General features: G+C 41.8%; 1 protein-coding gene across 1 annotated transcript; it reads left to right on the top strand.

Moving 5' to 3' along the window:
* The first annotated feature begins 10,434 nt into the window (after positions 1-10,434).
* LOC147900359 (mannitol dehydrogenase-like) lies at positions 10,435-23,355 on the top strand. The gene is made up of 12 exons (XM_087376629.1): positions 10,435-10,517; positions 10,753-10,866; positions 10,954-11,181; positions 11,625-11,910; positions 11,997-12,150; positions 12,440-12,615; positions 19,184-19,231; positions 20,972-21,033; positions 21,294-21,486; positions 22,447-22,516; positions 23,067-23,122; positions 23,278-23,355. Exons 1-12 carry the CDS (start codon positions 10,435-10,437, stop codon positions 23,353-23,355), a joined length of 1,548 nt encoding a protein of 515 aa, XP_087232755.1.
* Positions 23,356-23,626: the final 271 nt, after the last annotated feature.

Genomic DNA, 23,626 nt, shown 5'->3' with positions numbered 1-23,626 from the left:
TTGATATGGAAAAGGTTATTTCAATTATGAGGTGCTCATATTGTCCCCTGCAGAAGACAAGGAGTTCTGGGTCAAAATTGTAAGAAAGTCCTACCTACGATAGCACTATGAGGTGCTCGTATTTTGTTTGAATTTTGATGTAATACTATTATTGCAAAAACTATCGGATGTAATTTCTTTTGTTTCAATTTCAATGTAGTACCATTATCACTAAAACTATTTTTGCTGTTACTTCGGTAGTGAAATTGGCTCTAAATAAGAACAAGTGGCATATTTTTGCCCTCGTTTACATTTTACTGCAACCATAGGGATCGTTGCACAAGGAATTGTTGAAAAAATTGTTGTTACTGTAGTGAAAATGGTTTCAATAACCAATGCGGTGGTTTAGAACTATAATAACTCCAATAACCAACGTGGTGGTTTCATGGAAACTATATTGAATTGCAAATGTCTATATTTTCCTTAGCTTGGAAACTAAAAAAGCTCCAAGAACGTGTGCGGTGGTTGAGAAATTGTGAAGGCAATTCCTTGAAAGACTTGAAAGAAAAACCTCATGACCAACCATGTTGCAAGATGGGGAGTCAAGGGATGGGGAACCGAGGGAAACGGGTCGTCGTCGTTCCGTTAGGCATTGGAAGAGAACTCAACTTGGTGTTGAGCTTCTCGTAAATGCACACAACCTTCGGCACTGGGGAAGGAACTCAACTTGGTGATCAGATCCAACACACTGAGAGCATGCGTCAGTTTATTGGAGCTCACCACCATATTGAGTTCCCTATCCACTCTCGAATGTTGATTGAGCTCACCTCCAAGTTGAGTTCCCTCTTCTAGTGCCTTGAAAGAAGTTGCTCTACAAAAAAGGTTATTTCAATTACGAGGTGCTCGTATTGTCCCCTGCATACGAGGAGTTCCGAGTCAAAATGGTAAGAAAGTCCTACCGACGATAGCACTATGAGGTGCTCATATTGTCCCCTGCATACAAGGCACCAGGTCAAAAGTGTAAGAAAGTGCTAACAATGTTGTTAATGTAGTAAAAATGGTTCCAATAACCAACACGGTGGTTGCAAGGAAACTATACTAAATTGCAAGTGTCTACATTTTCCTTAGCTTGGAACTAAAATAGCTCCAAGAACGTGTGTGGTGGTTGAGAAATTGTTGCACAAGGAGTAATACAATTAAAATAGCTCCAAAATAACACTATTTTCCTTAGTTTAGAACTAAAATAGCTCCAACATCCAGTGCGGTGGTTGCGGATATGGACCTTGAGGGGTCCCCTTTAGAGATTGACATGCCATGGTGATCTTCATGCCAACGTGGTGGTCTCTCCATGCCAACATCATTGCTTGAACCAGCACGGTGGTGAGCACAGCAAAAGATTGTGTTGCGCAGCGATAGATGGTGAAGTTACGCAATGACAGGGGGCAAGGCAAAAGTTTTCTGCTATAGTCAGGCCAACGTGGTTGTGCTCGGACCAGCATGGTGGTGGTCAGTGCAACAAAAGATTGTGTTGCACAGTGATAGATGGTGAAGCTACGCAAGCAAACATGGCAAGGCAAAGGCTATGTGATGTAGTCAGGATAGAGGTAGCAGAGCAACAATCTCTATGCTCATGAGTGAATGCATATAGTGCCATGTGTCGAGATCTACGCTATTGAACATGATAAGATTGTGTCTCATTATTATGCTAGTGGGCCAATCATGATGTTGAAAAAACTTTCGGTGAGAGCGCACGTCCGTGTAAAATTCAAAATCTCACCCACCAACGTGTCACGTTGTGGCCTTAAAATGGCCCCGAAAATAGTTTTGCGATTGGCTACACCTAAGCAAACGTTGACCCTGCACATAAACACTATACTCGGCAACACTACCTATGTATTACTGACAAACAGCCCTTTTGCATGGTTCTACCGCAACAACCTCAAACATACCACGAAACAATTGAGACCCCCGCTTGTGCTTTGATGATCACCTTCCTAGACTGGTTTCTAGTGTGTGAAGGCTTTATATGCATCTTTGAAGAAATTGTGGGCCAACCTTTGGGAATCTCAATTGTGGGCCAACCATTGTTGTTCTTAAAAGTATGAAAGGATATGAATAAAATATGCAAGAAAAACATCTTCCTACATTGTTGCACATTCATTGAAGCAAAGAACAACATCAAAGGATATGCAAAAACATGAAGAAAAAAGAACATTCTTTTGAATTGTAGCACATTCAATAAAAAAGGGAAAAAAGAAGAAAAAGGACTTCTTCTTCAAGTTAACATGGATTTCCTAGTTGATGCTTTGCATTTACAATAGCAAGCAATAACAATGAGGAGAAACTTTATATTCTACATTAATGTTGCAATTATTTTGTTCAAATCTTTGAAAATACATAAAATCTAGGAAATTTGCAAATTCTGTGATTTAAATTCGTCTTAAAAATCTTATGTAACATATTCGTACTAACACATGAGTACAAGATCAAATTCTTCACATTAGAAAACTCCAAGTAGTGAACAGTAGAAGCCATGGAATTAGAGGTTTCTAAAAGCCAAAATCAACTAAACTTTTGAGAGGAGGTTGTCAAAATCATCCGACCTTTGAGACTAGCTAATGTGGTGTTGTTTTGCTTATATGGGAATACACAATAAATCTACAACTGTGCCTACTCTTTGAATGAGGTAGAATGCACCTATTAAGGTGCCATCTACCTCACATCTTTGTGGAAAACCTTGGGTTGTCTCTTTAACTCTATTGCCTATGTTGGTTCTTGGTATAGGTTAGATAGAACTAGATCGCCTAGAGAGGAATAAAAAGTAGGCTGTTAAATGTGTAAAAGTGTCACCCTTGCATTTTTTCTGACTTGAGTAATGCCTTTACAAAATCATTAGACATAGCTAGGCTTAGAGGGACCTTCCATGCATGGGCAAACTCTAGAAAGATAGTTAACTAGTTGGTCGCCAATTTGTAGAAATTCAAGGCACTCTCATGTTGGTGAAACAAGCACCATGGATCCTAGTTCAACTACACCTAAGAAAAACCTCCCATAGTAGACTTCATAGGTATGTGAGAACTGGAGTCTTTCTTTCACCATGCAACAATATCCCTTCAATCCTAGTACAAGTTGCTAGTTAGTGCATTACAAATTAGGTCACTACGATCCCCTCTTATTAACCTTTTACATATCATTTTCAATGTAAATAGAAGGATTGTTTGAATAACCAAGAGTGTTGTGAATTGATGCTATTCAAGAGGCAACGAAGAGTAATTGAGACCGTCTCCTTGTTTTAGAGTGGTTACACACCAAAAGCATACCCACCCAATTTTGAAAAAATTAGTTGCTGGTGGGCATTGTTGTGTACACACTGCCAGGGTGGGGGTGGTAGACTCTTTGCATGCATGGTGAGAAATTGTAGGTTCGAGCCCCACCTACAGCAATCGCTTTAAATTTTGATGACGAGGAAATCCCCCGCCCAAATGCATGTGCGGAGGGTCTTGCTTAGCTTAGGCAAGTGATGGAAATCATCAAGTGTGTGGCATTGGGCGGACGTGCGAAGGTCCAGTGTGTAACTGACCTTAAATGTGGCTCTATGAATGCTCTCAAAGCTACCATCCTCTCTGCATAGCGAATTGTAAGTTTACTGCTAAAAGACCAAGTTACCATGGTCAAACTTGGCCAAACCTTTCCCTAAGAGAAAAGCTCACCTAGCCCCACTAGCAAGCAAGTCTCGCAACCCCATGCAGGTCCAGGTTGGGTGTAGCATGTTGGGCTAGCATTGGAGGTCCAACCCAACATCTTGAAATCTTAGGATTCTAGCGAAGCCTTGCAATGCCCAAACACTCTCATTGGCCCGGGGAGATACACCTTGGGGATTTTTGAGTTCATGGTTCAAACTTCATTAAATACACTGCGGAAAGAAAGCCAGCCTTCATGGGGTTGGGAAGACGACTTCTGAGTTCATGGTTCATTAAATACATTGTAGAAGTAAGCCAGCCTTCGTGGGGGTGGGAAGATGACTGTTATAGAGCTGAGCGGTAGCACGAACGCGCTCCGAAAGAATTTGATCAAAATGTGCATGTTATGCAAGCGCCTCCATATGTTCTTTGCGGTACAAACAATAAGTTGGATGGATCTTTGACAGATACCACATACTCGTTGCTTACATTGCTCTCCTTCTTGTCGATAATAAGAGCGTAGCATGAAGCTGCCAAACAAAGCGACAGATGAGGGCGATGGGCAAAGCAGAGTAGTGGTCGACGCAGATCAAGGGCTCCACAAGCAACTAACTGGAGTGCAATAATTACAAACAAAATGCCCCTTGACTAACCACAATCTTCCACCTGCCCAAGTTTGGAGCATTTCGTGTGGAATCCTTCCGTTCCTGAGTAAATCAACTCCATATACCACATACTTACACTCAACTCCATATACCACATACTTGCACCTCCACAGTGAAGTCGACTTCATGTATCGCATACTCACAGATCCACAGAGAGAATGAAACGTGACTAACAAGATGAACTACATTCATTAGGCTTGCCCACGAACTAATCGAATTGCCACGAACTCCACGCACCATAGCAAATATGTAGGCTTTCCTACCAATCAATCGAAGCTTTGAAGACCTCCACGAAATGACAGCAAATATGTAAGCTTGTCCCCATGAATTAATCGAAGCTTTGAAGATCGTCACTAATTCCACGCATGATAGCAAGTATCGGAATTACAAATATCCATAAAACGAGTTTTCTCTTTGGAAAAGGAGAACGATACTCACACCTTCCCCACGAGGGACAGGCCAAAGGCAAGGGACCCTCCTCCAGAACTCCACACGGCTTATTTTGAAATCGTCACTGTCAGAGGATTTCAATGTATCTACTTCGCGTAATAGTTTGGACCATTGGTCTAGAGCCAAAGCCAATTCAGGAATTTTGTGAATCGTACAGGTTTCTACGTAGACTAGCAAAGGCTGGTATATTGCGGATGAGAGATTTTAGGACCGAAATATGTTATTCTAGCTCCGCCTCATCCCATCCCCTCTCCTCCTCCTACCCTTTCACCAATTCCTCTGCTGTTCTTCCATCGCTTCCACCAATTCCAGTGCTCCATGCTACCTCTTGCCCTCCTGCTCAGCCGTGTTGATCCTCTTCCTCATTGATCATATATGCCTGTTCTTGGCACTGCCCCACAATTTCCAGCCGAACGATTTCCTTACCTTAAAACCCATGCCACTTTCGATGCAACAAAAAAGTCATCGTAAAACTTTCCCGTGTGCATTTGAACTGCTGTATCATTTTAAATTAGTCATTGAAATTGTTTGTAATGGTGAGCTCATAACACCAATGGCTTACCGAATAGATGCTGGTGTAGAGTACAGTATTTGAACCCTCTCTGAGCCTTCAACACATCATCCAAGTAGCTTGAATAGATTGTGATGCTCTACATTTGTAATGAGTTCCATCTCGGTCGCTCCTACTTTTCTCGGTTGCTCCTACTTCTTGATCGCTCCTACTTTTCCGTCTTCGAGTGTCCCTACAAACACTTGCATATGTTGTTGCGAAACAAACCTGGACTGTACGCTTTCGTATCCCAGTAGAGAAGAAAACTTGCAAACCGAGCCAAATGCTCCCGCTCTAACCTTATAGTTATCGTGAAAATTAGTTGTCGCCATCTTCATTTGCCTCGGTTGATGTTGCAAGCGTGACTTGCGGTCCTTCATGTTACTTTCAACGATGAGAATAGCCAAACCATTAGATTTGCGCCGAGCACCAAACAATACACCAGCAAAAATAAGCATGAAAGTGAATGAGGTGCCAGAGAATCATGTGAAGATCAGCCTTGCAATCCAAAAGTAGGCTGTAAAATTCATGGAATAATGAACTAATAGCCACCGCACGATTCTCGCTCCCTCCGCTAAAAAGGGAATAATCACAAAGACCGTATGACCAATCATAAATTTCCAAATAAAAAATTCCAAAAATTTTCTATTTTTCTCTCTCACCTCGAAACGTTCACTGGGGGCAGGCCAAAAAGAAATCAGTTGCTACAGGTGCAAGGGTGATGGCAAAGAGTGAACTCACATGATACAATTACAACGACCATGATTGCAACCAAGAGGAGAGCTGCCAAGAAAAGGGTAGCATCACACCAATGCCAAATACTTTGCTCCAGTGAATCATACTTTATAATAATGACTGATTCATTCACGTCATAGAGAGGACCTTGTGCCACAATCTTAGAAATCTCTCAGGTATTGGCCAACACGATTGCCTCAGCCCTTCGCTTACAACTCTTCACGGTAGCTTTCTGATGGAATTTCATGGTAATCGCACTCAACAAAGCTAGAAGAACCAGTAGAGAAAGGTAGATACGGATCCATGTGGAATTGCATTTCATTCTATTAATGGATTGTGCCACCGCTCCAAGTACCACTCCGAGAAAGATGCTGAGCAAAGAGAGAATCTGATAAATCTCTTGATGTATGCTATCGACCTATTCCTCAAAAATATGGATGTCTTTCGTGGCGGCAGTTGCTTGCTCGGCCTTCAAGTCGAAGAATGCCAAGTTCACCCACAAAGGGCAAGGATGCGGGTTATGGGTACGTAGCCTAGCTCTCCTGCTATATTAATGCGAGTGTGCTGAGAGAGCCACGAAAGCGGGCAACTTAAAAAATGCGAGCAATCTCAAATACAACTTCTCAAACAGATACGATTGTGGATTCACAATCAGCAGAGCGAATCGTGATCGTTCACAGTCTGGAGGGTAGAAGCATACAGATGGATTGAAGGAAGCATACAGAAGCAGACAGATGTTGTAATTGGGCCTTCATCTCCATTGCCACATGAATCCTTCTTCTACACATGGTCACTTTGTCAACTCTTGGAAGCAAGCGTAGCATATTTAAGTCCAATTATGAAGTTAGTGGAAAAATAGGGTACGTGGGGAGTTAGAAAAGCATATCCTCTAGGCCCTTTCCCCCCCCTTGGCGGCCAAAAGCAACCACCAGTTGAAAGGTTAGGAGCCGATTTCACCAGTTTTTGACTAGAGATTGCCTCTCAAAAACGATTTTCGATCGTCAACAGCTTGGGTAGACGTTGACACGACATGTGGCAAGCATCTATAATTATATCAAAGGCGAATGGCCATGAAGTCGTAGCTTCATGTGACATTACGATTGCCTCATGTGCACCCTTATATCTATGTATTGATCAAAGGTTGGAATTAGGCAATGCTTGTGAAAAAAGCTAGTTGGAACTGCCTATCCTTGTTAGCTTGTGTAATTTTGCTGGTTAGCTTGTGTCCTATGAGACATGAGATCATTTGATGTGTTCCGATCATTTTGATACCAAACATGATTAAATCTGGATATTTCTAGCAAAAGTTGTGAAATTGTTTTAGCCCAAACCGGCGTCCAGAAGAGGGCACCGGTGCCCTCCTCTAGATGCCAATTTGGGCTAAGGAAAAGTTCTTTGATTTCTTTTTGTAGTCTCTCTCTCTCTCTCTCTAATTCCAAGGTAACATAGCAAAAAAGTGACACAAAGGGACCCATGGGTAGTAAGAGGGTAGTAATGCATAAGAATCTCTCAATTATGATGGTAAAACATGCCACACTTATAATTTGGAAAGCAAATATCAAGTAGCCGCTAGCTAGACAATAAAGTTTCAGAGTTGATCACCCATCTTATATTTAGACACTAAAGACCTCATTAAACTTAAAGTATCAAATAGTATGCATTTTAAAAATGTAAGATATCATAAAACTCAAGCTCAGGTCTACTAAGCACTTGAATTCACTATAAGCAGGCATCATAGTTAAATAGATCCACAATGACCTCAAGAAAAATTATAACATTTCGTGCCACATCAAGAAGATTAAGCTTTATTCATGGCTAGTCAATCACATGAGATCGAAGTCTTAAACTTATATGTTCCTATGAAAGTGCATGATTTCTCACATGAACTTATGAGGTTAAATGAGTTAGTATGCCTTAATAGGATTATCCAAGAATAATGAGGTCCTATGTCCTTATATTAGTTACCATGTCACCAATTATCTCCTATTTATTCAATCTTGTGGACCTCTAAATGAGAGCCCATGTGTGAATGAAGGGTATGAGCTTTTTCAATCACTATTACTTAAAAATTCTCTTAGACATGCTTGTAGGACCGTAACTTTTAATTTAAAGGGAGGCCATCGAAAATCTTAAATAATTTCCACTAAATTTGTAGGATAATTAAGATAATATTCTAAAGCATTTACAATACTCATCATTTAGCTCAGTTTGCATAAGGTATTAGGCCTTGGATTTTGATCATCTTAATATCTTAAAATATTCCATCTCTATATGAGAAATGGAAGTCAAGAAATGGTTTCCATTTCCTACTACCATTCCTAAGAAATGGCAATCAAGAAATAGCTACCATTTTATGTTGTGATTCCTACCTAAGAAATGGTAATCAAGAAATGGTTACCATTTTATACTGCCATTTCTTCCAAAGAAATGGTAGTTAAGAAATGGTTGCCATTTTGTTCTTCCCTTGATTCCTAAGAAAATACTTGCCATTTCTTCCCAATGCTATTTCATACATAAGAAATGACAAAAATAAAATGCAATGGCATTCTCTAATAGCCATTTGTACCTAGTTTTCTATTGATGACTATACGTGAACCTTACATATCTGCAAAGAGAGTGGGAGAGAAGTAAGGAGTCTCACTTACAGCTTTCTCACATACACAATGGGGGAATACACACAAAGGTGGAGGCTGAAAACAAATTTCCTCTTCTTAGTTGTGAAAGCCAAAAGAACTCTCTCTAAGTACAAAAGGAATAGATGAACCCTATATGTGGGTCTCAAACCAAACTCAGCTAACCTAGGTGGCATACTAACTGAGCCACTAACTAGAGTACATAAAGATAGCTATCATCCAGCTATTATTCATGGGCGATGTACCAACCGCATATGTAGCTAACAAGTTGGTGACATAAATGCACAACGGTCACCCTGGCATATCACGAGTGGAGCTCGATATCTCAACAATATCATGTGTGGTATTTCTTAAGTCCCTTATCTATGAAAATAGTATGATTAAAAGACACCCTTTTTTTAGAAAAATTTATGACTTTTTTGTTTTGAATGATACCTCTTTGTATTAAAAGAATGATTTAATGAACTATTGAACGCTTGTGATAGTCAAATTTTTCTGTGTGACCCTTCCCCGAGCATGAAGCAACTTACACAGCATATATGTAATTTATAGAGAAGGAAGCATCAAACAAACATATATGGAATTTGTAAAGGAAGACAAAAGCCTGAATATACCTATCAACGGAGCATGAACAAGCTTGGGTGGGTGCATGTACTTAAAGTGGACCCATGCCAAAGCCAAAGCCATAGAGTTTGTTTTGGGTTCTCTTATTATGGGAATTGTACAAGGGCCTTAAAAGAATGCTATAATAGAATGGTAATATGAGAGGGGATTTAAGAGTTGTCATAATCTAAGGGTGAGGTTGTCACATCTCGTTTGGCAGGCCTAGAGAAAATTTCACCTTGTTTACTTGTATAGCACTCTAATAACTCCTAAAAGAAGACCACTATTGCCCTTGAATGGTTGATTTGTAGGAGATTTGTAGAAAGAAAATATGAATGTTGGGTATGATATTGTGAAAAATCACAATCATTATCCTAAACCTCTACAATAAGGCTGCATAACATTGTAAAAATCCGTATTAGCAATAGATGAGGGGAGGGGACTCAAGGGATCAATATGCCGGGATTAAGGTTGATTTGTACGCCAATGTTTCGCCACGTGTCCCCATTCCAGATTGTTCTACATCGCCTTGCACACGGAATAAGGAGTGCGAGCCAGTAGACTGGAAGGGGGAGGTGGAGGGAGAGGTAAGGGAGAGAGAGAAGGAACTCTAGGGCTGCTGGGTGAGGGAAGGGGGAGGCGGAGGGAGAGGGAGGAGGAAGGGTGAGAGGGGAGAGAGAAAGAGAGGGGAGGTAGAGGTTGAATCTAGGGCTTGAGGGTAAGGTGGAGAAGGAGCGTAGAGGTCCCTTTGCCTCTCTCGCCTCCCTTTGTCAACCTCCCAATTCAAGCCTTTGAGAATTTTCTCTCAAAAATTAGGAACTCGTGCAATGCAATTATTGATCCACATAAAGATTCTAGGGAGTTCATTCTATATAGATTGTTGAATTGAGAGTGTATAGAGTCACTAATAGTGCTATGCAAGAGACACCACCCTTTGACCCATGAGCATTTGGACGACCTTGATAGAATCTATGGAATACAAGAGAAAGACAAAAGCTAGAATCATAGTTATACAAGCATATATCGATGCGAGAGGATATCGCCAAAACGGCTGCCGTTTCGTCGTTGCCAATTATATACACATTCCATTTATCTCTACGTCAATTGCTATCCTCATCGATCGATCCATCCGTCATCCCATGGCTCCTCTTCAACATTCCGTCCTCGGCTACGCTGCCACAGACCCCTCCGGTCACCTCTCTCCCTTCACCTTCTGTCGTAGGTTTGCGCTCATTACCACCTTTCTCGTTCATATCGTGTTTCAATCTCGTTTTTGTCTCTGGTTTGATCATTTGAATCCTTGCTCATCGACCCACCCAGCTGCCGGAATTTCTTTTCGATCGCTCCATGTAGTTTCATAGCTGTGTGTGCCGTGCGATCGTTTCACGTATCCAATATAGCTTGAAATCCTAGCCTGGCCGGACTCCTAATTTGATACACTGTGTTTACGTTGCTAGACCAACCGGAGCAGAGGATGTGGCTTTCAATATCAGTTTCTGCGGTATCTGCCACTCCGACTTACATCAAATCCGAAACGAATGGAAATTCTCGACCTATCCGCTCGTGCCTGGGTGAGTCCTGAAATAACAAGCTGCTTGTTTTCCCCTTGTCCCAAGCATCATTCTGCTGTGATCTGGTGACCTTTGATTATATTGCAGACACGAGCTCGTTGGCATCGTTGTAGAGGTCGGTCCCAATGTGCAGCGCTTCAAAGTGGGAGATCGCGTGGGCGTGGGATGTATGGTGGGATCTTGCGGCAACTGCGAGGCCTGCGAGATGCTGCTAGAGCAACACTGCGATAGATGCATCCCGACATACAATGCCGTAGATGTAGATGGAACTGCAACCCAGGGAGGCTACTCCACTCTCATGGTGGCTAATCAGCGGTATGGTAGTTGTTGACCTTCGATCGAAGTATGATCTTAATAGACCAAGCTGTCCATGAAACAGCTTGCGTGCCCGAATGCCCCATTGTTTGTCGTCCTCCTTCGATAGGATGATGCATCTCAATTGTTCTTTAATATCAGTCCTGCGGATGCCTGCCCATGAGGCATCTCACTCATGATTTTTTCTAAGCTTGGTGTTTCCCGATCAATAAAATTTTGATTAGCTTTTCCGTAAGCGCCTTCGATCGTCAATGACTTCTTGCCTGCAAGCTTGCGGCCCGAGTATTTCATATTGATGCATCTGAAACGAAATTGTTTCTCCTGCATCGACCAATCTCAGCTTAAGGCCGTCCTTTTTCGATCAACTGATAAATGGCTAATTTGCTTCTGCTGCATTTCAATCAGATGATGCTAATAATGATTCTCCATGGTCTTTTGCTCAGCTTCGTGCTTCGTATGCCCGACAACTTACCCTTAGATGCAGCCGCTCCATTACTGTGCGCCGGAATCACCGTATACAGCCCCATGAAGCACTTTCAAATGACAGAAAAAGGGAAGCGAATAGGGGTGGTCGGGCTTGGGGGCTTGGGACATATGGCTATAAAGTTTGCCAAGGCCTTCGGCCTCGACGTTACAGTGATCAGCACATCACCTCACAAGGAGAAAGAAGCCAAGGAGTTGCTGGGAGCAGATCATTTTCTGATTAGCACCAACGACGACGAAATGAAAGTAAGAGTTCCTTGGAACCCAGTAAAAGCAAAACTTTCTGTTTTAATCTGCCGGTTTAATGTTGCACAATTTCGTGGAGGTTGCAGAAAGCTCGTAAAACGCTGAACTACATCATCGACACTGTCGCTGTGGATCATCCTCTCGACCCTCTACTGCAACTCCTCAAGGTCAACGGAAAGCTCGTTCTCGTTGGCCTACCAGAAGTACCCTTGAAGCTCAATCCATTTGATGTGGTGATGGGTAAGCAAGCTCTGGAGTCTTATACTTACTGCCAATGATAGAAAAAGAACACGAATAACTGATTACAGATCGCCCCTGTTTATCCTTACAAGTGATGCTAATCCGTCATCACTTGCATTTATATCGTTCCTCTTCAATCGAACTATGGGAATTATCAGCGAATGCTCATCTGAAATGATTTAACCTCTAGAATGATGCCAATTCTCCTAAAACGATGCTTGGAGATTCAAATGATGCTAAAATAGCTTTTATGCTACGAGTGACTGATTCTCGTCAAATGTTTTTGCAGGGCGTCGTCTGGTTGCAGGCAGTAGCATTGGTGGAATGGCCGAGACGCAAGAAATGTTGGATTTCTGTGGCGAGCATAACATTACCAGCATCATAGAAAAGATTCCCATGGATTATGTGAACACCGCCATGGACAGGCTAGCGAAAGCTGATGTGAAATACAGATTTGTCATTGACATAGCCGAAAGCCTTGCACCCCAAGGATAAGCTAGCAATACTGACTTCGAAGTTTGAACTCCATAATCATCTTTCCCTTGGCAGGCTCAACTACCCGAGCAACCCTTGAACAAATCAAATTAGCAATCAGATGACTGATTATCCCACTTCACGCATAAGTAAAATTCATAATGGTCCTTCTTTCTTCTAAAATTCGTATCTAAGGTACAGAAGTCCCAACGTTGGTTTCTTTCTTTTACGCTCATACTTCAACTTCTCTTGTCGCCTCTAGAAACTATGGAGAGGCTTTTGCATGCCTTCTTAGTGCTGCTGGAGGTAGTGGCACTAGAGGTCCTCATCGTTACTCCCTCCCCATCGATTCCTTCGGGAAGGTCTACATCTCATCGCCTACATCTAAATATCTATAAACAATCTGGGACTATTTTATTTATTTATTTATTTGTTTGTTTGTTTGTTTGTTTATAATCCAAGAAAATTCTAAGAATTCCTGACGACCTTCTAGAATAGCCAGAGAAGATGCAAGAAAGGCCTCCCTAGATTGAGATTCAGTGATTGGTCTAGACTAAGAAAGCCTCCCTTGGCACTGGTTAGGGAGGAATGGAGCTAAACAAAAGTGTGCTTTCAAAAGGGGCAACACGATCGTTGGGAACATCTGCAAAAGATATCAATTTCTTGTGATAGGTGATTGTGCATGGGGTACAAGTGTTGGAGCTGAGTAGAAGCCATTGGAAAGGTCACCTGCCCATCTGTAAGACCCCACATGAGGAGAGCGTGGGGGAGGGAGACCTAGGGCAAAAGATGCCAAAGAGAGAGAGAAAAGGATTCTACATGAGGGACCATAATGGCTACAACAAATGGAGCCTATGGAAGAAGCAGATAGCAGGGACATAAGGCCCTAGATCTGGCTAGAAAAAGGGCACAACATAAATAGCAGCATGGCGAGGTATTTCTAGGAGATAGGCACCTAGGTGGCAAGGCAGATGGCAAGAGTTGTGGGTAGGAAAGAAACCCCATGAGCTCCACCATTATGAGTAGGTAAACGAATAGATCGTAAACCTTGACAGCTAAAGTCAACCACATAAGCTAATCAAGCCGATCAGTGAGCTGAGAACAAGCTCCACGAAATCTATAGCCCATGAAAGGAGCCAACCAAGACTATTCCATCAAAGAGAGATCTAAAGCTGGGAAACTTCTTGCTGAATGTAGGAACCCATCATGAGAAACAGAGGCTCTTTCACCCATAGAGAAAAAGGAACCCGAACTGAATGTAAATAAGATGATGCTTTAAGGACTCAGCCAAAGAATGAAAGGAGAACTTTGGCGCAAGACAAAATGAGTGCCAGACAGCACGTAGTGACTAAGCCAATGAACACCAAGTTGACGAGTGAATGATAAAGATGACCAAAAAAACAAACACCAACCTGAGCATAAAGATGGAACAGCCAGTAACGCCCCAGAGAATATACATTACCATTGTGATTGTTTCTTGGAAGGACAAAGGGCACTGGCCTTTGGCATGAGGGTTAAAAGGACTCTAGATCAAAAAATGACCAGTGAAACTGGAGAAATGAAAAAAACACACGAATCGGCTAGGGAGCACCACAACAAAGTGAATGACAAACAAAAATGCGAACAATTGTAATCTCCCAAAAACCCTGGCAACTATGCACGGCACCACAGAATGCCTATTGTCCATCAACTTTTACCCAACAAAGCCAAAGCTCCACCAAATAGACCACCATCTGACCAAACCACCACCTGTGACGATAACGTAAACGTAACCTAGCAAGTAGAGCCAACTTGTCAACACTAAGGCAAAACGGGATATAGCCACAAGTTGAAATGAAAATGATCATATGAAACAAGGTAGGGATCCCACTATGGCCCTACATTTTGGAGTGTCATTATAAGTCCAAGTGTAAGTAGCCCGATAAATATTTTGAATAACTTAAGAAAGGAAACTATAGGTGTAAATTTGAAGGAAAGGAAAAGAGAAAAAACAAGTGAAGGGGAAGGAATATCGGGAAAGGTAGATGAGTGAAAGAGAGGATAGAAAAGAGGTGAAAAGGTGTGTGTGTGTGTGTGTGTGGTGGATGGGCCATTAAATAAAAGTGGGGATGTGCCTATTTGTGGTGTCATACAAGAGACAAAGAGAGCCTCCATCTTTAGAGAGAAATACCTAACAAAAGACAAAAGATTTAGGAATAAAGGACAAAAGCATTTAGAACGTCCACAAGCAAACAAAAACCTTAAACCCTAAACACATTAGAAGCGCTTAAACTTCTACTAACCCACATTTAAGCCTCATACTAACCATAATTTGCAAGGTCAAATTGGCCAAATGAACTAACTTCAAAACTATGGCCCTGATTGGCAACTCACTAACCAACTCATCCATTAGGACCCTTGCAAGGCCAAAAAGGAGCGAGAGACAACTAACAATCACGAAGAACTAGCTGCCACCTCTTGGCATCTTTCCAGAACATAAGCTAAGAAGAGCCCAAAAAGAGCTGCCAGTACTATAGCTAAGGCGGAGAAACAGGGAGTTTGGAATATGAAAATGAATGGAGAGAGGTCCCTTACTAGTGAGAAGGTCGAGATCCAGGCAACACCAATGCACAACCAGTAAGAGATGAGGCATGAAGAAGAAGGAAAGATCTCCTAGTAGAGAGAACTCACATGATTAGAGCGACCGGAAAAATGAACATTTTTAAACCTCAAACTGGCATCCAAGGGAGGGCGCAGAAGGGGAGGGCGTCTGTGCCCTCCTCTGGATGCCAATTTTGGCAAAAAAAAAAATCATTGATTTCTTTTTTTAGTCCCTCTCTCTCTCTCTCTCTCTCTCACTCTCTCTCTCACACACACACACACACACACACACACACACACACACATGAGAGAGAGAGAGAGAGAGAGAGAGGGACTATAAAAAGAAATGAATGAAATTTTTTAAAGCCTAAATTGGCATCCAGAGGAGGGCATCGGCGCCCTCCTCTGGATGCCAGTTTGGGCTAAAAACAAATTTCACAACTTTTGCTAGAAATATCCAAATTTAGTCATGTTTGGTATCAAAACGATCGAAACACATCAAATGAGCTAATTTATCTTGTTAGTTTCATGAAATGTTGTCTCTAGTGGGATTCTGTGCATGCTAGTTCTCCTTATGAAGCCATTTTGGGCTAAAAATTTATCCAAAATGGTGGGAAAAAAAGACAAATAATCATGGTGGGAGAGAGAGAGAGAGAGAGAGAGAGAGAGAGAGAGAGAGAGAGAGAGAAGAAATAGAGAAAAAGATAAATCGTTGAAAAAAGACATGTAGCTAGATTTTGCCACCGATATTTGTATGGATTTTTATGATGGCACCTGATCATAACCTATGTTAGAAAATTAGATGGTGGTCGACATTTAATGGAATCCTATGCTTTGACATCTATATCAATAAGTACACCAAATAAGGCTATCACTTCAAGACATGGGCCTCTTTCCGATGCTGTCTATCAACACTTCACTGGTGCGGTCAAGAAGATCATCGGTATAGTTGGTAGGCATGGAAGGTGTCGGTGTACACATCAAAATAGTAGTTGGTATGGTAGTCGATATGTATGCCGTATATACTGATCCCTATACTGACATACATACCAACTACCATACCGACTATTGCCAATCCTTGCACCGATGTTTTTATCGACACTTTCACCGATTTCTGGGTACAATTTTCCATAGCGACATTTTTACAGAATGTCATTTCCAAGGGTCCCAAAATAATTTTGGTCATTTGAAAGATTAAAAATATGAGTATGTACACTAAAATTGAGATCAAAACACTCATATATTGAGAGTGAACATAACATAAAAATTAATGTACAAAATGTCACTATAAAAATGTGGGCCAAATTACACATAGGAAGTCTCGTCGATGTTAAAACTATGAATCAATAGCATTTACATCGACGGCTTCAATCTTGAGCCAAGTCTTGTGCACCAAAAATGTCTATCTCAAGGTTTACATACAATTGATCACCCACATCATCATCTCCTATTGTATGTCTACCTAAGACTTGATCCTCTAGTTCTCCCTCTTCTTCCCCAAGGTCGTGATCTCCACCTTCCTCCATTACAGTGTCATTATTGTCACCTTCGTGGCCCATATCATCATCTTCATCCTCTTTCCTAGATCCATCGGCATCATTATTTGGATCTTCTACTGGCATCTCCGTATCCACATTCCTATCTTCAAAAATATCATGAAAAACAATCATGAAAGAGAAGAGAGTATGACAACTCTACCTATTGTTTTCGTGCCTTCTCCTTGTTTGTAGGCTTCCCTTTGTCTCCTCAAATCGTACCCTTTGGAATGTTGCTTCTCCAACTCCTCCTTTCACTAATTAGTTTTCTTAAAATTGTATGTTTCCTCTCTTTTATAGGGCAATAAATGCAAAATACCTCCTCTTTCGAGCAGGATCATTTGGTGCCAGGACACGTACTTTCCAGGTAACGTGCTTCCTCTCTTTTCTTGTTTTTCTTTTCGTGAATAGATTGGCTTGCAGCTAGCGCTTTAAGGGCTAGCTGCAGTGTGGGCGTAGGAACTCTCCTCTCTTTTCCCTCTTTTTCCCATCTCTTTTTTCTCTGTTTCTCTCTCTTTTCCCCCTCTCTTTTCTCTCTTTTTCTCCTCTCTTTTCCTCTTCCAACCTGTCCTTTCCCTTCTCCTCTCCTTTTCCCTTTCTCTTATTTTCACATCCTCTTTCTCCCCTCTCTCTTTCTCTCTTATTTCCTCTCTTTTCTCTCCCTCTTTCCCCCTCCCTCTTTTACCCTCTTTTCCTCTTCCATCCTCTCTTTCCCCCTCTCTTTTCCTCTTTCATCCTCTCTTTTCCCTTTCTTTCTCCCCTCTCTTTTCCTCTCCTCTCTTATTTCCTATCTTTCCCAGTCTTTTCCTCTCTTCTCTTCTCCCCTCTCTTCTCTTATTTCCTCTCTTTTCCTCTCTTTTCCCCTCTCTTTTCTCCTCTCTTTCTCCCTCTCTTTTCCCCTCTCTTTTCCCCTCTCTTTTCTCCTCTCTTTCTCCCCTCTCTTTTCCTCTTTAATCCTCTCTTTTCCCTTTCTTTCTCCCCTCTCTTTTCCTCTCTTCTCTTATTTCCTCTCTTTCCTCTCTTTTCTCCTCTCTTTCCCCTCTCTTATTTCCTCTATTTCCCCCTCTGTTTCCCCTCCCTCTTTTCCCTTCTATTTTCCTCTTCCATCCTCTCTTTTCCTCTCTTTCCCCCTCTCTTTTCCCCTCTCTTTTCTCCTCTCTTTCTCCCCTCTCTTTTCCTTTCCCATCCTCTCTTTTCCCTTTCTTTCTCCCCTCTCTTCTCCTCTCTTCTCTTATTTCCTCTCTATCCTCTATTTTCTCCTCTATTTTCCCCTCTCTTTTCTTCTCTTCTCCCCTCGCTTCTCTTTTCCTCTCCCTTCTCTTCTCCTCTCTTCTCCCCTCTCTTTTCTTCTCTTTCCCTCTCTTCTCTTATTCCCTCTCTTCTCCTCTCTTCTCTTGTTTCCTCTCTTTCCTCCTCTCTTTTCCCTCCCTCTTTTCCCGGGGGGTCCACTAGGGTTTATCGTATGGTACCACGTGAGTGTAAGCGAGGGGGGTTATATAAGGGAAGGAAGGTACATTTTATAAGGTAAGGTCCCCTAAATAGGGGCTAGATAAGGGAAATTTTCATATATTTATTGCACGCAGGTGACGTCTCCTTATACTACTAGTGAATCCCCCGTGTCTCTTTTCCCCTCTCTTTTCTCTCCTCCTCCCCTCTCTTTTCTCTCTTTTCCCCCTCTCTTTTCTCTCTTTTTCTCCTCTCTTTTCCCTCCCTCTTTTCCCTCTTTCTCCCCTCTCTTTTCCTCTTCAATTCTCTCTTTTCCCTTTCTCCTCTCCTTTTTGCTTTCTCTTATTTTCACATCCTCTTTCTTCCCCCTCTTTTATCTCTTTTGTCCCTCTCTTTTCTCTCTTTTCCCCCTCTATTCTCCCTCCCTCTTTTCCTCTTCCATCCTCTCTTTTCCCTTTCTCCTCTCATTTTCCATTTCTCTTATTTTCACATCCTCTTTCTCCCCTCTCTCTTTCTCTCTTATTTCCTGTCTTTTCTATCTTATTTCCTCTCTTTTCCCTCCCTCTTTTCCCCTCCCTTTTCGTCTTCCATCCTCTCTTTTCCTCTCGTTCTCCCCTCTCTTTTCTCCTCTCGTTCTCCCCTCTCTTTTCCCCTTCCATCCTCTTTTCCTCTCTTTCCTCTTGAGAGTGCTCTCAACGGAAGCAAGAACAGAAGAGGGAGAGAGAGAAACAGAGAGCCGCACAAGTTTTAGTGGGTGCAGAACCACCCTAATCTTCTTTTTCATTCATTTATATATGTGTTTGAGTATTGTACATAACCGGGGTAAAGGCACAATGACCTTTAACCACCACAACCTCCCACTTAAAGGACAATGTGCCTTTAAGGGAGAACAACCAGTGAGCATACTATCCAATGCCCATCAATACACGACAATACTCAAACCGCTGACTAGGTAGACTCTTCGTCAACATATTTACAGGGTTATCATCTGTATGAACCTTGACAAGCTCTATGCGCTTGTCCTCAAGTACCTCCTTGATGAAATGGTACCTGACCTCAATGTGTTTGGTCTTTGCATGAAAGACTGGACTCCGTGCTAGCTGAATAGCACTCATGGAATCACTATGCAATGTCGGTACATCTAAATGAATCCCCAAATCTCCCACTAGCCGATCAAGCCATATAGCCTCCTTGCAACCCTCTGTGGCTGCAACATACTCAGCCTCTGTGGTAGACAAAGCAATGCACTTTTTTGCGTGAGACATCCACGACACTGCACCACCTGCAAAGGTGAACACATAACCAGAAGTGGATCTCCTACTATCAGAATGCCCTGCATAGTCTGAATCTGTGTACCCAAGTACACGGATGTCTCCTTTACCAAAGTAGATGCACATCTCCTTGGTACCCTTCATGTACCTCATGATGCACTTAACTGCCTCCCAATGCCTCTTTCCTGGATTAGCCATATACCGGCTAACAACTCCCACTGCAAATGCAATGTCTAGTCTAGTAGCTATCATAGCATACATAAGACTCCCAACCGCTGATGCATAAGGAACCTTGGCCATCATGGCCCTTTCCTCATCTGATTTGGGACTATCTGTATGACTCAGTTTCACATATGGAGGCAATGGAGTACTCACTGCCTTCCCCCCCTTTATATTGAAACGCTGCAATACTTTTGTAACTAGGGATGATTTTTTCGCGTTAGTTTCGTTAATAAGCGAAAGTTTTATATGGCTTGTGAAAGTTTGTATGCTTTTATAAAAATAAGAGCTTAGTATATTCACTAGAATTTGAAACTAAAATTAAAAAAAGAGCTAGGTTTAGCCTTTAAGATTATGAAATTATAAATAAAGTCCATGAAAATTCGCCAAAGTTTTATATAATAGATAAATATATTTGGAAACTTTCGCCAACATATTATATATACAATTTAAAAATTTGGGTAGATCTATAGAATTAAGCACCAAAAGAAGACTTGTGCAATCAAGTATAATCTAGTGTTAACATTTAATGTTTGCTAGAATGATAATAATGTAGAGGTTTTATCTATTTGAACATGAAGCCGTTTGATATTGCATAAAATGTAAATGCAATCCGTAATCTAAAATACATGATTAATTAGCTCCTATGGTATATGTGATTTTATATTTGCATTTGAGTCTTTAGATACTTTCCCTATATATATACTTATATAGTGATTATTTTCCTTTAATTGCTTCCTTCTTAATTTCCTATGGTTGTTTACCATGTAACTTTTTAATTTATCATTGTTTTTTATATCCTAACCTTCTTACTCATTTGGACTCAGTGCAAATGAAAGGTGCTATCTATTTCCATATGCACCTTCAGTTATACACAACACCCACCAAACCACACCCCCTAACCATTATACACCGCCATCTTGGAGCCATTATGCACTGTTATGCACTGCCACCTTCTAGCTCTTATCCTTACATCCTCGCACTTGCACCTCACCTCTGTAACCCCTTTTTTTTGGTGCACTCCATCCTACTCTTTGCCTCCTTTTTCGAAATTCCTGCATCTCTATTAAGCTCCCGACTCCTTTGGTTATGCTTCACTTCATCCCAACTTCATCAACTGACTTGCTCTCCTCCTCCTCCTTACCATCTCAAGTGACTTCCCTGCCATGCCTCCTTTAAACAGGTTCTCTCCTTCTACAAACAACCCATCCCTTCATTCAAGCCTCTATTTGTGTCCACTTGTAGCTCGGCTATCAACGCGCCAACTTCCTGTGGGCTTTATTTTCTATTTTGCAGCCTTATCTCCTCTGCAATTCTACTACTTACTCCACATTCAAGGTCGTTACTCAACTCGCAAGGTCTCGTTCTTCCCTCTCTTGCAACTACCAACACCATGGCTCTCATTGCAGGTAGCTAGGCTATCCACTAGTAGGTTGGTGTAGCTGTCCCTTTTTTGTCGGTTGATATAGTAGCTATGGCTTTCCGTTGGAGCTTTTTGTCGTAACAACTCCTCTTTTACTTTTAGCTTCTCTTCTTTTTCTTTTTGCTCACTAATTCCTCGCTAACTGTGGTGTCCTGTTACTTCCATTTTCACAAGCAACCCTTGCATTGTTTGCAGGCTGCTATGCATAGAGCATGTTCAGAAGAAGAGCGAGCTGCTTCTGAACGTGGTATTTGAATACATGAACACAAATTTGAAGAAGTACATGGATCTTCATGGACATAGTAGTAACAGCACCCGGAATCCATTGCCAGTGAAACTGATTTGGGTCCATTCAATTGTATTACAGAAGCTCATGAATGCGAACTACGTAACCATTTATACTTGACAATTCTGAAAAACAAGTAGTTGCAAAGCTGTGGAATTATATATATAATATCAGACCATGGTGGCTTGCCACGAGCTACCCACTAGATCTTAAAGGAGACCACCTATGGGATCAAATTCCAGAGGTGGGGAGGAGGGCATTCCTTTTTCTAAGATGTATTAATTAATTTGATTATTTTTAGAGGAATGGGTTAAAGCCGACGGCGCTGCCACTTAGGTGGTCATAATGTAGACCATTGTGAGATATTAGGTTGTGGCAGACTGCAGTATCCTTGGCCTTTGCTCTCGTAGATGAGAGAAGTGTGTGCCTTCCTCTCATCTCCCATGCTTGACACCTTGTTCTTGGATCCTTGTGCAAAGTTTTATCTTGGGCTGTTGTTGGGACAAGCATTTCATATTGCCACTTCAAGGGTGTGGGTTGCTATCATGACGCTTTGCCTTTTTGTGTAAGTTGGAGGTGGTTTTATGAGTCTCATAGTGTTCTATGTCTAGGAATGTTTTTTGTTGTGAATACTTGTGATTCAATTTTTCAGTGTGGGAAAATATGGGCGTGATCACGTTACGTTGTGTGCCGGAAGTTCGCTCATCTACTCAGTGCTCATCTCTTTGTTGCTGTTTCTCTTGAGCCAACTGATGACTGCTCTATATATTTCTTCCGTGGGCTGTGATTTACAGCATCTTGGAGCCCGCACCAGTTTTTGAATAGAGCTATATCTAGCTGCATTGCATATATACCCATCATCATTTTTGGTATGAGAGCATAGCAGTTCCTTGATTCTAGACAAAGGAAACTATTCGTTCCTCATAATTCAGGTTACGTGCCCATTCTCATCGTCCGTTACATTGGCAACTACTTGTGTTAGGAGTATTAGATGCACAGATCGCGCACCACCTTTCATTGAGAGCACAATCCGCAGACATGTGAGTCGTGAGTCATGACCAGGATTTCGATAGTGACTACACCAGAGATCCTTTAGAAGCTAACCAGCTGAAGACTCTCTGGTTCCTGAGAGGTATCCTTATTTTTGGGGACTTGTTGGATTTCTCTCCTCCTTAGCATCCAACTCTTCGTTGTTGCCATTGTTTGAGCTTTCATCAGAACTGCCAGAAGCCATATCCACATCAATGCAGTGGTGCTACACCTCCCTCACTTTTCACGCGGCCGCGCCTGACTTCCACACATTAATATACCTCGCTCTTGATTTTCTTGTTGATATAATTATATATCCACACAATCGGCTCCCTCCATCGACCATCCACTGCTAATCATCGCCCCGTTGGTCGATGCACCCCGAATCTTGCTCTCAGCAGAAGGGCCGGTACCCTTCTTCTCTCTCTCTCTCTCATGATCCAGCAATGACGATCAATTTTACGCTCTCTCATCTTTGTGAGACTCTTTTCTGCATCTTTCGATTGGCAGCGTCAATTTCTCGTATGTGAGTGTCCCACTCAGGCATCTCTCCCTCTAATTTTAGACACACTTGCGACCACACAAATTTCATCCTTGTAGTTTTCTTGTTCGATTCGTGTTTTTGCGTTGAGCTAGTTCTTTGATTCTTTCAGTTGTTAATTCACTGTATAATCGAAGTGTTGGGGCTGCTATGTTTCTATGTGGTAGTGTATGTAAAGTTGTAGGTAGTCTCCAAAGTACTGATCAGTGCATTGAAGATGTATTCAGATAACAAATCTGAATTTGTGGCTGCCAACAGGTCGAGCTTTGAGGGAGATTAGGGGCTATTGACGTGTTGAAATCAGCTACTGTTGGTTGTGCCAGGCAAAATCTGGTGAGAACTCAGATCATTGCCTCTTTCTTGGTTCGTTCTACAAGCTCATGGATGCCCTTAGCGATTGAAGTTTTTTCTCTACCCTCCAATGATGACATTCTCTATTAATTTGCATATTTGTAGAGACACGTTGAAAAATTTCTCTCTTAATCTACGTTGTAGCTTGGTGACGTTCTCTCTTCATCTGCATAGTTGTAGGCTGCTTGTAGAAATACAAACTCATTATGCATAAAATAAGTACAAACTCTTTCGTACATACTACGGAACATTGTCAGACATATGAAGGGGGTAATACACAACACATTCATGTCATTCCCTGGAAAGAATGGGCATTATCCT

The sequence above is a fragment of the Dipteris shenzhenensis genome, chromosome 7 (assembly GCF_047967505.1).
Source record: "Dipteris shenzhenensis isolate YYH24624 ecotype China chromosome 7, Dip_SZ_1.0, whole genome shotgun sequence".
In the NCBI taxonomy this organism is placed as follows: Eukaryota; Viridiplantae; Streptophyta; class Polypodiopsida; order Gleicheniales; family Dipteridaceae; genus Dipteris; species Dipteris shenzhenensis.
This window is presented reverse-complemented; position numbering and strand designations above follow the sequence as displayed.

What these genes read in the sequence shown, in the direction of transcription:
- LOC147900359 (XM_087376629.1), top strand. Translation starts at nt 10,435, where the DNA reads ATGGCTCCTCTTCAACATTCCGTCCTCGGCTACGCTGCCACAGACCCC. An exon ending in GTCGTTACTCAACTCGCAAG is followed by an intron (nt 21,034 to 21,293) that starts GTCTCGTTCTTC and finishes CATTGTTTGCAG; the next exon opens with GCTGCTATGCATAGAGCATG. An exon ending in GACTCTCTGGTTCCTGAGAG is followed by an intron (nt 22,517 to 23,066) that starts GTATCCTTATTT and finishes TGATTCTTTCAG; the next exon opens with TTGTTAATTCACTGTATAAT.